The sequence below is a fragment of the Typopeltis vanoorti genome, chromosome 16, assembly GCF_054136105.1.
Source record: "Typopeltis vanoorti isolate ZY-2024b chromosome 16, IOZ_Tvanoo_1.0, whole genome shotgun sequence".
Classification (NCBI taxonomy): domain Eukaryota; kingdom Metazoa; phylum Arthropoda; class Arachnida; order Uropygi; family Thelyphonidae; genus Typopeltis; species Typopeltis vanoorti.
Window position 1 is genome coordinate 76,791,593 of NC_143564.1, and position 17,773 is coordinate 76,809,365.

Below are 17,773 nucleotides of genomic sequence, written 5' to 3' on the forward strand. Positions count from 1 at the left end.
ATTATCAAAACATTTCTCAGTCTATAAAGTCCAAATAAAATTTTATTTATTTTTATTATTATTTTTTTTTTTGATAATTTGTTTTAAGACAAACATTATCTATACAAGATCTTCTGTGTCAAAAACTTTGTTTTTCTGAGAGCAGATCAATTACAATATTTTTTTATTCAAAATTTTACTAATAAATTTTGCAGTACTACAGTCACCTCTATCTCCTTTATTAAATATAGTTGCAATTTTAATTTTCACCTAGTCTGATGCTTCACATTTCCTCCAATAGTGCTTACAAGTAATTTGGAGGAAAATTGTTGATAGGAGATTAATGTAAATATAATGTAAACTTAAATCATGTAGTTGTCATAGTAATTTGAACACCCCTTTGGGGTACATATGAGGAAATCGATGTCTCTTATGTCAATAACTGTAATTACATATTCATAATTACATGATAAAAGTTTGTTTTTCTTTATGAACTACTTATGTAGAATTCTATCAAAAATTGATTTCACAGTCAGAATTGTATAATGAATATGTAGAAATAGTTAATATACATGGTGACATTCATCTTCAGTTGGATCGAAATCATCATAAAGGGAATGTGCCCCCCCCCCCCCCCACACACACACCCAGAGAGTAAGGGTTTCAAGAACTTAACTGCTTAATAATTTTTAAGTAATTTCCTCAGATTTCTCTGCCTAAATGTCATCCTCTTATTTCATGACTACTCATTTAATTTACTTATACAATAATAAAAAAATTCCTCTTATAGGGAACAGGAGAGTTCTTTGGTTCTAAACCATCATATGATTCCAATACAAATACCTCTTCAACAAAAGTAAAGATTCCAAATGATGTAAGTATGCATCACATTCTATATGTATAATTTTGTTCTTTTTTGCTTGATGTTATAACTTACGAATGAGCTCATTTCCCTATTGTAACATCATCTTCAGAGCTGATATGAGTGATGGCATCTTTAATAAACAAATGAGTATATAATTATACATGATATATAATTTAGAGGTATTTTCACCATAACACACACACACACACACACGCTCATTCACTCACTTTATCTGATTGCTTAGATAATGGGGCAGAGACTTCCAACATTGCTCTAAGGAATGCAGAGAACCATCTGTGGCTTCTGACTTCATGTTGAATCCCATCTTTTAATGATGTATGCTAGTAGATGCCCACCTGGATAGGAAATGAAGATGGACTGGCAATTTGGAATTTAGCTGACCAAACTGAATTCTGTACTGAATTAAACCAAAAGCAAGGATGGTAAGACTACGATAAAATGTTGCCAACTGCTGTATGGTCTGGATAAACAAACAAGGTCTCTACTTTTTTTCAAGGAACCAGGGCAAACAGTGAAAAGTCAGCTACTGAAACAGACTCACTTGATTTTTAGTTTTGGGAAGAGATAGAAGTCAGAGGGAGCCAAATCTGGGGAATAGAGTGGATCTTCCAACAATTCATGGTGCATATCCCTTAATTTTCCCATTGCCAAAACACCTTTGTGGGCAGGTGCATTGTCCTAATGAAAGATGCTTTTTTCTTCTGCAAGCTGGGTCTTTTCTCACATTTTATCGTCTAGGCTGGTTAAAACATCGGAATAATATTCCCTGGTTATTGTTTTACCCTTTTCAAAATAATTAATAAACAAAATGCCTTTAGTATCCCAAAACACAGATGCCATGACCTTGGCTTCTTTGGTGCTGAACAACCAGCTCCTGTCCACTGTTTTGACTGCTATTTGGATTCTGGTGTGTAATGGTGAATCTAAGTCTCATCCATAGTAATAGATCAATGCACAAAATCAGTTTTATTCTTGTTCAAACGCCCCGAGCACTGTTCAGAGCTTTTCATGCGTGTTTTGCTGTGAGCAAGTGCGGCACCTATCTTGCACAAAGCTTTTTCATTTGCAATTCTTCATGCAAAATATATTCTACACGTTTTTTTGAAATGCCTATAGTGTCAGCAATTTCACGCACTTCGACTCGCCGGTCATCCAATAGCATATCGTGTACTTGATCAGTGATTTCTGGTGTTACACTTTTTGGACGTCTTTAACATGGATCATCTTCAAGGCTGCTATGGTCATGTTTAAACTCAGCAGCCTATTTCTTAATTGTCGAAAATGAAGGAAAAGTGCGCATATAAACTTTGATGAATTTCTTTTGGCGTTAAACCTTCTTTTATAAAGAATTTTATAATTGCACATACTCAGTTTTATCCATTTCAAGAGATACAAACAACACATTTGGCTTCCAACAACCGTATAAAAAAAACCTACTTGATAGAATCACTTGCAGTTTCACATCTGCTTATGATAGATGTACGTAGGTTCAATAAGTAATAAGGCTATATTTATACAGAAAACAGATTACCTTTAATCGTCATCATTTACATGGTCTTTTTCAAAGTAACTACTGTGAGACGCGATGCATTTGTCCCAACGTTGCGTCCACTTCTTAAACACATGCGAGAGTCCGTTTTTTGAGAGTTCTTTCAAAACCGCCTCTGCAGCTTTTACACATGCTTTGTTGCTTTCGAAATGGCAGCCTCTTAGTGGTTTCTTGAGCTGAGGAAACAGCCAGAAATCGCGCAGTGCGAGATCAGGACTGTATGGAGGGTGTGGTAGGATATCTGTGTTGTTCTTCTGCAAAACGTCCACTACAACCAGCAATATGTGGCCTTGCATTATCGTGGTGCAATAAGAAGCCATTCTTCAGCAATGGCCGCTTTCTTTTGACGTGCTTGATGATAATCGCTGCTGTGTTGATCATTTGTCTCTGTGATGGACGTTGAAGGTCTTCCCTCACGTTCAAGATCTTCCACATTTTGCCTTCCTTTTTTAAAAGTTTTATGCCAGCGAAAAACACTTGCCCTCGACATTGCTTCATCGTGGAAAGCTTCGCGTATCATGTTAAAAGTGTCCGATGCTGAATTTTGCAAACGCACACAAAATTTAATCGCATAACGCTGTTCCAAGGACACTTCCATTTCGAAGACTGGTCGCACCTCGTAGGCACGTCGATGAGCACTTGCGTTTAGTCACGTGACATTCTGGCACATCAACCCGTATACGCCATCTATCAACCTCTTTTGTTAATACATACAGCAACATTTCTTTATTCCACAGAAATTAATATTGTGATGAGTGGTTTCGCCACAGTAAAATTAGTCTTATTACTTATTGAACAGCCCACGTACTAACTTAGGGAAAAAAAAAACTTTACCGAGTGTAAATGAGACATTATATCGACATAAAACCTGATATTAAAATTAGATTTTGCTATCATATGATAGCTCTTTACTTTATGCAGATGATGTTCTACTTCTGAATTCCATTGCAAGTCTGCAAGATTCCCTGAATAACTGTTGTAATAAAACTGGTATGAAAATGAACACAAAAAACATCAAATGTATTCTAAATAGTGAACCTATAGAACAAGAAAGACATTTCAGCTATTTAGGCACAATTTTTAGTGAGGATGATAAAATAAATATGGAAATAGACAACAGAATCTATAAATCTGGTATGGTAGGAAGTCAGTTGAATAAATTTATATGTGATAAGAATGAAGTCAAAACACTATAGCTATATACAAGACATTGTTCAAACCAATTTTAACTTATAGCTGGGTTAGAAATAACACTTAGACTGGAGACTTCAGATATGAAAGTTCTGAGAAAGATTAGTGGAGTGAACAGATGGCAGCAAGAGCAGTATCACATTAAAAATGAGGATATTAGGAAACAATTAGACATGGTTAGTTTTCAGGAATGTGTTAGCAGAGCTAATCAGGTGGTATGATCATTTAAACAGAATGGGAGAGAGGAAAGATTAGGAAAACAAGTGTTCTTCGCAAAGTCAGCAGGAAAAAGACCCAGAGGCAGACCATAGATGTAAATTTTTCATGTACTATCGTAACACCCCCTCCCCCAAGTATACATATCAGAAACATTTGATGTGTTACATTGTGTGTCTGAATTACCTTTTACTAAGTATCAACACAGACATGTAGATAACCAGTATAGTATTCACTTCATTATACTTTAAAAAAAAAATTTTTTTTTTTTTGTTTCTGAATTACAGTAATGAAATTTATAGTATAAATATGATGCTCAGGCTATAATTTCAAGCCCTCTTTAATCCAAATGCTGTTAATTCTTTGAGTAACTTGCATTTCTTAATTGTCTCAGATTAATAGCATCATGTTGTATGAAATGCAAACACAAGGAATGGCGTCTCTATAACCCACATCCCCGAGAAAAATACCAGGTGCAGTTCATCTAAAATATTTCTTATCGAAAAGAAATGTGTAATGTTATTAGTTCATCCATGATGAGCAGCAGAGGTTTGTATTATCAGCAAGCTGGCACTATGTATTATGCGAATTCAATTTTCTATTTTATAGAATAATGCTACAGGATGCTAATTGTATCCTTATGTATTAATTGCCATTAGAATAGTATGTGGATTGATAAATCGAAAGAGTGAACAGACTAATTTCATTTAAAAAAAGAATGGTAAAGCAAAATATTAAACTTCATTTACAAAAAGCATTTTACCTCTTTGTATGAGCACATATTAAATGGGAGAATGTGTTTGGTATATTCTGTCTTATACTCCTGATTGTTCAAAGTCAGCAGTATAGCTCTCCTATATAGAGATGGCAGTTCTTTTTTCCCCAAAAAAATAGCTGATAGGGGTGAAAAATAGGCTATAAGCACCCATGCTTTTATTCATGCTTGCGATCAGATATCGAACATATATGATACCAAGATTTGACATGAGGCAAGAGGGATTGCTTAACCACAGTGAATAGCCATGTTATTTAATTTATTTTTAGTCTTGCAGATCATTGAGTTGAAACTGTCCAAGATCCTTTATACATCAGGTACAGGACAGAAATTCTGTCAATTTCATCTTGATTTGGCCAAGAGAGAAAGTAATTTTTATCCACTTTACTGTTATAGTCATGAAACAGCTTGCTGTTTTCTGTTAACACATTCATATTTAAAGATACTCCATCTTCAAAGAAAATTGCACCATTTAAATCTTAATTGCAGTGATGGACTTTCTCTTACAAAGTTTGGGGAGCCCCCCCCCCCCCCCCAAGTTCTTAACAATGTTTTCATTTGAACTGAGTACATTTGCAGGTATGAGCTACAATCAATTTTCACACTGTTCTAAGTTTTAAGCCCTGACAAATTCAGTGCATAAAATTCTTGCCTTTTCACTGTGGTTATGTGTTCTTTTTTTAGTTATGGAAAGCCCATACAAAGAATCTTGTACAAAAGAAAAGTTGCATATTTCATTGGTACTAATAAACTTCACCCTCCCAATGAAATTAAAACTTGTAGTTTTCACAGTTCACCCTTTTGATGAGTCAAATTTATACTGTCAAATTCCAGTTAAATATTTCTCAGTATTCACAATGTGTCTTTTCTGACTTGATTGAGAATAATTTATTATTTTTTCAGTTTACATGTGTTATATAAATCATTCTAATCTTGACTACAGGTTGCTGGAGCCATTATTGGTAAAGGTGGAATGCGCATCAGAAAAATTAGAAGAGAGTCTGGTGCAGGCATTACCATTGAAGAAGCCACACCTGGAAGTAGCGAACGTGTCATTATTGTATCTGGTTCACCACAACAAGTTCAGATGGCTCAGTTCCTTTTACAGCAAAGGTAATAATCAGCATATCTTATTTTTAAAACTGTAATTGTGCATGTAGCCATCACAACTGGGAACTGTGCACTCTATTTTTTAAATGCAGGAAAAAGAACATAAAATATATATATATATATATATATATATATTTTTTTTTTTTTTTTTTTTTCATGTGTTATTATTAAACACTTATGATATTTGACATTATATAACCTAAGTGGGCAAACTGCGAGCCGCATGCGGCTCCCGAGACAATATTTGTTTTCATTGCCATTTTTCCTCAACTTTTATATTAATAAACTATACTAGCATAGTATGTACCAATATTGTATTCTGACTAGTTTTCATCTGTAGGAGGAAATGTCCTGCAGTTTCTGTGAGACTCTGGTTATCTCAACTTCATTTTGCCACAATTAAGCTATAGAAACTTGAAAATTTCTATAGAGATATGCAAGAGATTTGTGTTAATTTCAATTAGACAGTACATAGGACCCTGTGCAGTTAGAGATAAAATATAAAAACCGTGCATTAGATAAGCGAAAAGTTCAGATTAGCAAATTTTCGCCCAAGAGACTACAATAACTAGTGTTTAAGACAAAAATAATCAGATTCTAATGGTACATCAATTTAATTCTGTAAATAAATTAAGTATCTGATAGAAAAAAAGCTACTATACTGTAAAGTAAAACTTAAAAAATAATACAGTACACAAGTTTATTTTAGTAAAAAATTTAGTTTGTATGTACCTGTATGTTGAGGATTCTGATTTAATAAAACTGCATAGTTCAGTACATAGCTTAATTTGCATAAAAAATATCACTTTTTTGTACACAACACAAAAAGTTTCACAAAATAACACAAAGTTTTTTTTTCTCTCTAAAAAAGTCACTGATTTTCTTTTGCTTCTTGGAAGCTAAACTTTTTTTGAATGCTTCTTCTCAGAGCTGCATTAGCAATAAAATTTTGTGGAATGGCTTACCACATTTTACACGCATATTAAAACTGTCAACTGCCTCTTCATGTTTTGCTTTTTTTTCCTTCATGTTCTTTATCATCATCATTGTCTTGTAATTCAATTCTGTAATTTATTTAAGCATCTGATTTGATTTCGAATTCACTTTCTGGCTTCATTTAAAATGTATAAACTGTAAGAATAATAAAATATTTCTCTATTTTCATACAATATGTCAGATAACAGGAATTAAGAACTGTGCTACCTGAGGCATAACCACACCCTCAGTGGTTATGAACTCAAATCATCAATAAAGTTTAATACACCCCACAGCTCCTAACTAAAACAAGATTTTAACAATGCAACCTTACATAACATTTGAGATTCATGTGGCATTTGCTATGTTTAATTTGTTCATTTTATTAAACTTGTTATTTAACTAAAATCAGTATCATAAACTTATTTATTTGGTGATATAATTCATTCTTGCTCCAAAAAAAAAAAAAAAAAAAAAAAATTGCACTTAGTTTTTAGAGGATTTGAGTCTTTCCACATGTGGTCTTTTGCATTGATGATTGATTGGTTTTTTCATTATAACTCTTCGAACTGATTTTATGAATAATTTGTATGGCAAGGATAATTAGGACATCCTATTAATTTATTTAGCATATGGATAAAAAAAAATTGAGCAAAACAATATACAAAATGCAAATCAGTTGATCATGGCATTATTTGAGAGTAAGTGAAAGTTCTGAGGGCTGAAGGAAATGGGGCAATCATTGATATGATGCATAGTCTGCACAGCAGCAAACATACAAAGGCATGACTAAAATTCCCCACTATTATAATAAATGGACACAGCAGCCTTTTCCAGTCCTAAATTTGTTTAGCTGACTAGAAGTGTCTAGGTAGATTGAATCCTTAAATTGAACAGTCAGGTTCTTGTTTATAGTTCATTCTGGTCTTATCCACTAGTCCTGAGGGCTATCATTTCACATTTCCACAAGTCAAATAGACATATCTTTATGTATGCAAAGATCAGTGGTATTTCTGATTTATTTCTTTGGTAGTTTCTTCTCTTTTGAAGCTTGGAGGAATGATGTTGAAAAAAAACAGACAACTACGACATACCAGAAATGGTTCTGATTGTTATGTGGAGCTTTGCTCCAAACTGGTGAGCAATATTCTGCCATTGGTATGAACAGAGCCAGGGCTGCTGTCCAGTCAACAATTTTCCCCAAATTAATCTGTTAACTGTCAAGATTCTAACATAATCAGGTCTTATGTTTCTGTCTTTAAGTCACTTTTTACTGTATCAATCCATCTATATCTTGGTCTTCCTCTGGGTCTATTTTCTGCTGACCTAGCAAAGAACACTTTGTTTTTTAATCTTTCCTCTCCCATTCTGTTTAAGTGACCAGTACCACTTGAGATTAGCTCTGCTAACAATGTCTAGTTCTTTCCTAATATACTCATTTTTAATGTGATGCTGCAATTGATGCCATCTGTTCACTTTACTAATCTCTCTCTCGGAACTCTCATATCAGAGGTCTCAGTTCCATAAGTTAAAATTATTTAATTTTTCTTTTAATTACTCTTTTTCAATAAAAATTGTGCCTAAATAACTGAAGTGTTTTTCTTGTTCTATATGTTTACCATTCAGGATATAGTTGATGTTTATGTTTCTGCCTATTTTCATTGTCTTTGTTTTATTTTTTATTGCTGATTTTCATACCAGATTTATTATAACAGTTAGTCAGAGAATCTTGCAGACTTGTAATGGATTTATTCAGAAGTTTAATATCAGATTTAATACTACTTTCCTTCATAATGTGATCCATACAAATAATGAGTACCCTTGTCTCTCACCTGATTTAAGATGAAACCATCTTCCTGTACCTCCTTCAGTTCTAACCACTGACTTACATTTTAAAGTGTGTGTTGCTTGATATAATGTCCCATTTACATAATATAGCCGTAGCGTTTTAAAGAGCTTTCTTCTTGGCACCTCATCATATGCCTTTTCCTAAAGTGAAAATCTGATCCTGACAATCCAGCTTGTTCTTCACCAAGCTTCCCTTCCATAATTTTTCTTAGCCATTTCTCAAGTATACTTGCATCTTACCAGGAATGCTCGGTAGGGAAACACTTCTGCAAATCTCAGTTTTATTTTCCTTTCTATAGATGGGTACTATGAGAGCCAATCATCCAGAATTCGACCCCTTGACCAGGCCTTTTGAATTATGTAATGCAGCCACTGTAAAACTTTTATAACTCTGTATTTGAGCATTTCTGGTTAAATTTTATTTACTCCATTTTAGATGCCTTTCAACATTTCACATTTTTGATGACTTTCTACTCCAAGTATGGATATGTATTCCTGACTGCATTCCTGTTGGGAGTTTACTATCACTGCTTGTTTCATTTAGCAGTCTTTCAAAGTAATTACTCTGCATATCTAGAATATATTTATCTTCAGTTTTCATGATTCATTTTACAGCACTTTTTCCTCTATTTCTAACTTTCTTAAATATCCTAGAGATTATTTTGCCACCTTCCTGATATTTATTTTCTTTATTCTTACCAAAGTCTTCCAATGACTTTTTGTGTTTAGCTAGTTTTACAGTGTTTTTGGTTTCTTACATTTTTCTATGGATTCCATAAGAGCACAAGCTGACTTACTTGCCAGGAACTTTTTATAATGCTTTCATCTTTTTCCTTCACTGCCTCTTTAACTTCCTTAGCCCAGCATGGAGTTTTGATTTTTCTACCCTCTCAATCTTTCCACATGCCTCTCTAGTTGAATTAATGTTTTCTTCAGGATTTGCCATTGAATCTCCAAGGTTTGGTTCTTGTTTTCCAACTCATTTTTTCTTCAATGATGTTTGTATCTACAGTTCACCTCTGAAAGCTGCTCAACCTTGATTCATTTTAAAACTTTCTTATACACTCTGTTTTTAATGTGAAAATCAATTTTTCCTGCCCAAAACTGAATAGTGACCATTTCCTATTTCAAATCCTCTGTATACTCTTGCGTCCTGAACCAGTGGGAAAACATCACTATCAAATGTAACATAGTCAATGAGACTTATTTCTTGCATCTTCTTTCCATATGAATATGTGCACTTTTTATGCTAGAACATAGTGTTAGTAACAATAAGTTACCCATGTTCTGAACATAAATCCAGCAGGCATTAACCATTATTATTAGCTGTATGCTTTTATCCAAACTTTCTCAAACCTTATATGTCTGGTAATCATTTCCTACTCTGTTGTTTAGTTCTCCAACCAGGACCAACTTTTCCTTTTTCATTGAGTCAGCTGTCTTCTCTAATGCCTTATAAAATTCTTCCATTTCTTCCTGTAGAACCTTCTGTGGTTCCATAAGCACAAATAAGTTTCATAGTTACCCATTTTGATATTGCCCACATCAGTCTACTTGATATTGGCTGCCATTCAAGATTATCCTCATATTTAATGTTGATTACTATAGCTATTCCCTCTTTTCCTGATTGTTTTTCCTTTCATATATAATATGAATATAATATTTTATATTTGTTGCTTAGAAAGAAATACTAGTATTGCACTAAAAATTATTTAGTACAAAGTGTATTTTTCTGACTGCTGTTATTTATATTTCAATTTTTTTTATTAGACACATTCTAAAAAAAATAAATAAAAAATCACAATTCAATGAAAACACCAGAATAAGTTTATTCTGTAGATACAAGTCTTGTGTCCTAAAACAGGTTACTTCAAATATGCAGTATTAGAATATAAGTGCTGGATTTTGTGATGTGAATTTTTCATGTAAAGCTTCAAGCATGATTTTTCTTAAGATTCTTTGATATTTATATTGACAAAAGCAGATATTTAATGCAGCCTTTTAAATTGCATTGTGTGATGATTATCTTTCATTATAGTATAGTTATATATTGATATAACCTGTATGCAGAGTAAAAAAAAATATTCTACAGGGATAATAATTTCATAGGTATCAGGCCTACTTACTGTCTGGAAGACTAGTGATTTTGTTGTTCTGTAATTGAGAAACAAGAAATCATTATCTTCCGATAGTGGGTTAGGAAATCTTCACCTTTGATTTGTTTTCCTTGAAGACTTATGAAATATTTCTTTTGCACTTGTTTAATAATATTATTGTTGCATCTTTTTTTCAGTACAAGTACTCATAAAAAAAAAAAAAGCATATACAGAAAATATTTCTTTAATATTGATCATTCTGCATGTATTTATTTTGAATGTTTCGTTACATCCTAGAATTTCATGTTTCCTAATGACACGAAAGTCAAATAATGTGATTTCAGATATATAATAACTTGCTTTTCAGTGATCCCAGACATGAAAGGTCACATCAATAAATTATGAAAGGACAATTTATTGATGTTTCTCAGAGTTGGGTATTATAATACGTTGGTGATTGGGGTTCTTCCAAAGAACAAAAATGACGGGAATAAAATAAGTTTCTTTGGTATGGTTTTAGTTGGGCAGTGTATGATGGTCATTACCCAGCGGCTGCTCTAGTGCTTACATGATTACAAGAAAGTGGAGGAATGGTAGTGGCTAGTTCAACAGAACAGTGCCCATGAAAATAACTATAGGAAAAGCATGGTGCAGAAACACCTATTGGGAAAGTAACTGGCAGGAATCTCAGAGAGGATCATCTTCTCTCTCTCTCTCTCTCTGTATCAAGAATTCTTAAGGAGGATTTGAGTACACCACTCTAAATGTGAGAAAAATATTCTCACGTTGGTTGGATCCGTGCAGAACCCTTTTTTGAGCCTATACGAATTGTCTCATTGTCCAGTTCCCCATTCTAATATTTGCCCACATCACTCTACTTAATATTGTTTGCCATTCTAGATTATTCTTCTCGTATTTAATATTCAATTCTATGGCTTCTCTTTTTTCCTGATTGTTATTGCCGATATAATATCTTGTATTTGTTGCTTAGAAGAATCTAGCTTGTTTTTGTAGAATCTTCACTATTTCTGTAATGCGTTATCGACAATGTATTACACAGTTACTTATCCACTTTCTCTGTTGATTCTTATCTTGGTGATATCAGTTGTAAACTCTGCTGCTGTTGAGTTAGTTTAACCAAAAATTAAGAAGAAAATGTGAGGGTAATATTTTACTGAGTGTATATGACAATGTTCACATAAAATTTCAGTGCAAAATTGGTATAGGTCAACTGTCTGTGTATTCTTAATGTGTGGCTGCTGCTTTTATAAGTGGGATTTCAGTGTTGGGATTTATTTTTCTTTAGTACCAGTTTTGTTGTAGCTGCTAATGGTAATTTTCTAATCAGTATTTATTTTGCTGTCTAAGGAAGTCCTATCGGTACATATAAATCTTATTTAATGGTGTTAAACAGTACAAAAATTTTTGTTTTCTACAACACTACATGAAGGATATTCTGCTGAATTTCAACTTAGCATCTGCAAAGCAAAAATAGTTTGTAGCAATAAATAGGCTCCAACAGTTAATTGTTGGAAAAAATTGAAATTATAATTGGTTGGTCAACTCCAACCCAACAATTTTGCTGTTGTCTTAAACTGACTTGCAAATTTTTAAGGAACTAATGCAATAATGCTTTATTGTAGCTAATGACTTCTATGTTGTATTTTAGTTTTCTCTTGTATGAAAGTGTTTCTAAAGCATGATTTTTCAATTCTGACTTGCCACAATAATGGGTAGAGAATATAATCCTTGCATTATCTAAGGCAAGTGTTGACAGATCTCTCTCTCTCTCTTCAGACTATTGCAAATTACAGGTGCCTTACACTATTTCAGGTATTACAGAAGATCGAAGATATGAACATGTAAGGGTTGCTGGTTTGAATGTAACACAGAGGATATTTACACTGGTTTCCATGAATTAAGGGATCCCAGAGATATATTATGGTTATAACCCATGGCTATAATCGTAATGTAACTGCAGTTGGTGATGTATCTCAGATTATCTACTCATCAAAACAGGAGTGCCACCATGAATGAACTATGATCTGAAACCTCACGTTGGCTAGAGGAATATTAGTATCTGCTTTCCACTGTGTGTGCAGAAAGCTTCACAAAGGATTTTGTATGCTAAGCAACCGGTAGTCTGTGTGCCCCTATTCCCATATCATAAGAGAGAGAACATTTCAGATAGGCCAGGCTCCATGTGTGTTTCTTATTTTATGTTCTTTATGTATCTTTCTGTATGAAATTAATAAAAAAAAATGAACTATTTGACTGTCTGGAAACAGCAGTTCAGCCAGATGTTACATCAGCTGCTCTTATTCTTGAGATTTTTTTAAAGCTATCATTACTGTTGAAATGGGAGAGATGGGATTTGATTTAGCACCTTACATGCTTTAAATTTACCTTCATGGCTGGGTATATTTTTGAGGATCTGATGGTAAAGGAGGTTAGATTTTCTACATGTATTGAACCTGTATCACTTCTTTTTTATTGGAATTGTGCATCTTGTTTCACCACTACGTGGGTTATGAGTGCACAAGATCATCAGAGAAGTGAATAAGCTCTTTAATTTTATGGGAGGTTGATATATGGCATTGACATTCTGCTCATTTTTTATCAAATATTCCTGTATAGAATTACTGTAATCTTATATAATTTTAAATGGGAGATTTTTGCTGATCATTCATAAGTCATTTATTTGCTCATGTTAGCAAACTGATCTCGTTTTGTGCTAATGACACCCATCGTAAAAACTAGGTATTTGACAATCATGTGAGCCATAAAATTAAGGATGGAAATTATTCAAGGTTCTAGTACACTACGTAATCTCTTAAGGGATTAATCAGGAGGGATGGGCAGTTGTAAACTTGGTGCTTATAGATGTTTTTTGGGGAAAAGGTGACTGTCGATTAATTAGACCCACACGGTTCATAGCAGAACAAATTAAGGAAACATTTTAAATTTTAAACTAAGGGTATATGGACTTTAATTGGCATCTAATAAGGCTAGCAGTCGATGAAATATATATAATATGCTCACTCCTGTCTTATATTTTGATGTCTGATGAGTAGCATCAGACTGGATCAAATAGATCCAATTTTTTATTTAATAAAAACTTGAAATAATATTTTTAAGAAAACAGATGTTTTCTTTCAGTAAACTTCTATAACTTACTGAGATATCATTAAAAAAAATGCAAGGATCTGGTGCATACCTTTTTTGTGTGGCAAGTAGGGTTTTGCATATTTTGTTTAAATGTATATCGTACTTCATTGCATTTTGATTGCTTTCAACGAGTCATTAGAATTAAGAAATTGAAGGTTAAAATTTAATGTGAAATGTGAGTTACATGTAGTCAATTGAGCAAGAAGGTAGGTTTAGTGATATACTGATTGGAAAGGCTTGAATAGTTTACCAGGTATGATTTGGTTTTAAATCAGAGGGATTCAAAGCCTGAAATATGGAAATGCAGCAGGAGTAGATGATATTATTATTATCTAAGACCTCCAGGGAGTCGAGGAAGGCTGTAAATTACCCATCCAAGCTATCATACTTTCCCTTAAATTCATTTACACTAGATGCACTCACTACCCCTAAGGGCAAATTATTCCACTCACTCACTGCTCTGGGAGAAAAACCTAGCTCTTGCCCCTTTCTTGACTGAGAAAACCTTAACTTCCGTGGATGCCCCTTTATTTTTTCTCTCTCTCTCTACCTTCCATATAATGAAAAATTTCATCATTTGAAATGCTATTCAAAAGTTTATAGATCTTTATCATATCCAACCCTCTTTCTCCTATTAACCAGAGTATGCAATCCACATACTCATAATCTGGTCTCATAATCTAAATCCTATAATCTTTGTAACTCTTCTTTGCACCCTTTCCACTTTATCCCAAATCTGCACACAGTAATCCAGGTGAGGTATTATCAAAGCCTTATAAAGAGGCAAAATTACTTCCTCATCCTTACATGTTAAGGTTCGCTTCAACATAGCAACTATCCTCTGAGTTGTATTTGCAACTTTTGCTATGTAACCTTTGAACTTTAAATTCTTATCCAATAATACACCAAGATCCCTTGCCTCTTCAATTTCTTGTAGCATAACCCCACTAATATGATATGCTGCTGGAACTCATGCCCAAGTGCATAACTTTACACTTACTAATATTAAACTGACAGCCATTTTCGTTTGCCCAGATTTCCAGTCTATTCAAATCATTTTAAATTGCTGAATATCAGTAGCACCCCTGAATACCCTTCCTATCTTCACATCGGCAAACGATTGCAAATCTGATGATAGACCCTGCTTGATGTCATTAATGTATAGATTGAACAACAATGGCCCAAGGACTGAACCCTGAGGTACACCACTTCATGAGTTCACAAGGTTACCTTAAATCTGGCAGATTCACACCCACTGTATACCACTTTTTGATGTCTGTCAACCATTCCCTGATCCAAGTCAATAGCTTATATTCTAATCATATATTCTCCAGTTTACGCAACAGCCTATCATGTGGTATCCTATCAAATGCCTTAGAAAAATCCAACATTATCATAATGTATCCATTCCCTTTATCCAACTCAGCCATAACATTGTTATAAAATATGAGCAAATTTCTAAAACATGACCTTCCTTTAGTAAACCGGTGCTGTTCCTGCAGAGTATAGAATGCTTGTCTACCCATTTCTGTATGCGAGTTCTTATCAACTTCTCTAAAATCTTCACTACCACACCAGAGATACTAATAGGTTGGTAGTTCATCAGTTTTTGCACCACCCTTGTGCAATGGAACTATCATGCATTCTTGAGCTGAGACTCAAGTTATACAAATGTGTGAAAGGCCTAGCTAATTCAGCTGAACATTCCATCTCCCTATTGAGAAATTCTTGTCCAAGTTATGCAAGAGCTCTTCGACCTCATTTTCATGAACCTCTAACTCTTCATCCAATGAAATGGTAGCACTGCACACTATGTTACATAAACCTGGTTGATATATCTTAGCAAAGTGAACACTCGTTAACTGAATAATCTCATTAGCTTACGAAACTCGAGTACCATCTGCATTCAATAAAGTCATTCTTCCACATTCATTCTTTCTTTTGCTTGCGGCATAACGATAAATTTCTTTTCATACTCTGCTTTAGCTTTTCTCACAATATTCATTACTTTTCTGTCTGAGCTTTATATATTTCATAAGCTAATCACAGGTGGTATGGTCACTTAAACAGAAAGCACTTTTTACTCTTTTTCCAGGAAAATTATTGATAAGAAGTTAGTAATGCTGTAAGTTCTTCATGTAGTACTATCATATCCTGTATATCCCCTTGAGTTGTACATTATCAGGAATTTGAAGTTTTAATTTAGCATGATTATGAATTCTGATAAAACCCTAAAAGACTGGTTTATTTAGAATATTCATGCTTAGGCTATACAGTATATAGCATTTTGTATATATATGGTGGGGTCATTTTTACATATTTGGAATGCTAGTTTCAAAATGTTTGTACATTTTTATATAAGATTTCAGTTCTATCACTTGGCAATGCTCTACTTAGCATTTGTCATCTGAAAAGTGGTATAATTGCTACTCTTGTATTAGTTTTCATTGTATAAAATTATGTAATTTCACTCTTAATAAATAATACAGTATATATATATTCATAAAACATTGTTATATTTTTATAATTTTTGTTTCTCTTTTTAGTGTGCGTGAACATTTTGGAAGGTTTTGAAGATGAAAATGTAAATGTGCTTCAGATTTATCGTATTGTATATCATTCATCTCCAAGAAATTTCTGGACCACTTATAAGCATATGTAAACTTTTGTTCTGTGTAGCCAACCATTAAAGTTTTAAATATATACCCTCATACGTTGTTTTTACTGAATAAATATCACTAAGTTAATTACCTGTAAAATTATAGATATCAAAAAAAAAATATTGCCTTAAAACAAATTAGAGATATATCTTTGAAATTTATAGTTAATATTTGTTTTGTTGCTTTTTCTGGGTTTAGTATTTGTATTTTTTTATGATATCGAATTAATGACCTTTCTTAGTCCAAAAGTGGTGGCTTCTGTCAATTACATTTTCATAAGCAGGTAAAAAGTGACTCGGTATCTGTGACTGAACAACTTAACATTGTAATCATTGCTTGTATTTCTCTTAGTATGGATAGTAATATTATATTTACATTGTCTCTTCATAGTTTAACCATGTTTGGGCATTATCTTTAGAGTTTAAAAGTTGATTCAGGACTTCTTACCAATAACAGACAAAAATCCATAAAAGCAGCTTAGTCATTTGAATGATCACACCTTGAAGGCTGGTTTAAAAATGGACAGGTAAACTACCAACAAAATGCATCCAATACTTACAGCACTCCGTTGTCTTTGACTTCTCCCCACAAGTGTGTAGATGCTTAGATAAAATTGCCATATTTTGGAATATCGTATTGACTCAAATATAACTTAACCTCATGTATATCTTGCCCCACTGATTCTACTTTATGAAAAATAAATTAAAAAGTTTTGCATATACACTGCACATGAAAAAAAGTTTACAACTTTAAGAAATAGATAATGAATGTTATGGCAGTTTCAGATATTTTGGAATTCGTTTGAAGAGAATCAGCATATCAATTCAACAATCATTGAATTTGAAAGGCTTGGCGTTGTCATTGAGTCATACGATCTTTTGTTAATACCACACCATTCATAGCTGTGCTGTTTCTACTGGCAGGGCCGGCCTTCTCTATAAAGGGACCCGGGTGGAAGAAACCTTTTGGGGCCCTAAAATATTTTTCAAAGGTAAAGGATTCGAAATAAACGTATTGTAAAACCTTTTACCTGCAAATGATTATGGCACAGGAAAACAAAAAAAAACATTCGAAATATAACAGGTTAACATAACATTTACTGAACACAAAACAAAAGTATTAAATAATTAAAATAAATATTTAACGCAAACAAAAGTAACCTGGCTCACCAACTAGCGCACAAAAACTATTTACAATTAATTATTGTTTAAAGTAATAGAAAAAATTAATTTAAGCACATAAAAAAAATAGGTTTACTATTTAGGGGACTAGTTTTACTAACACGTATGTTGCTTAATATGTATTTATTTAAATATGCGT

General features: G+C 33.3%; 1 protein-coding gene across 2 annotated transcripts in view; it reads left to right on the plus strand.

The window, feature by feature from the left end:
* The window catches only part of LOC150098141 (heterogeneous nuclear ribonucleoprotein K-like), a 168,778-nt gene extending 152,274 nt beyond the window's left edge, over positions 1–16,504 (plus strand). For both annotated transcript variants that reach the window (XM_090406541.1, XM_090406542.1), the window contains 3 exons: positions 770–853; positions 5,540–5,709; positions 16,340–16,504. In XM_090406541.1, coding sequence (XP_090262667.1) covers positions 770–853; positions 5,540–5,709; positions 16,340–16,367 — 282 coding nt within the window. In that variant the 3' untranslated portion in view covers positions 16,368–16,504. The remainder of the gene's footprint in view (positions 1–769; positions 854–5,539; positions 5,710–16,339) is intronic.
* Positions 16,505–17,773: the final 1,269 nt, after the last annotated feature.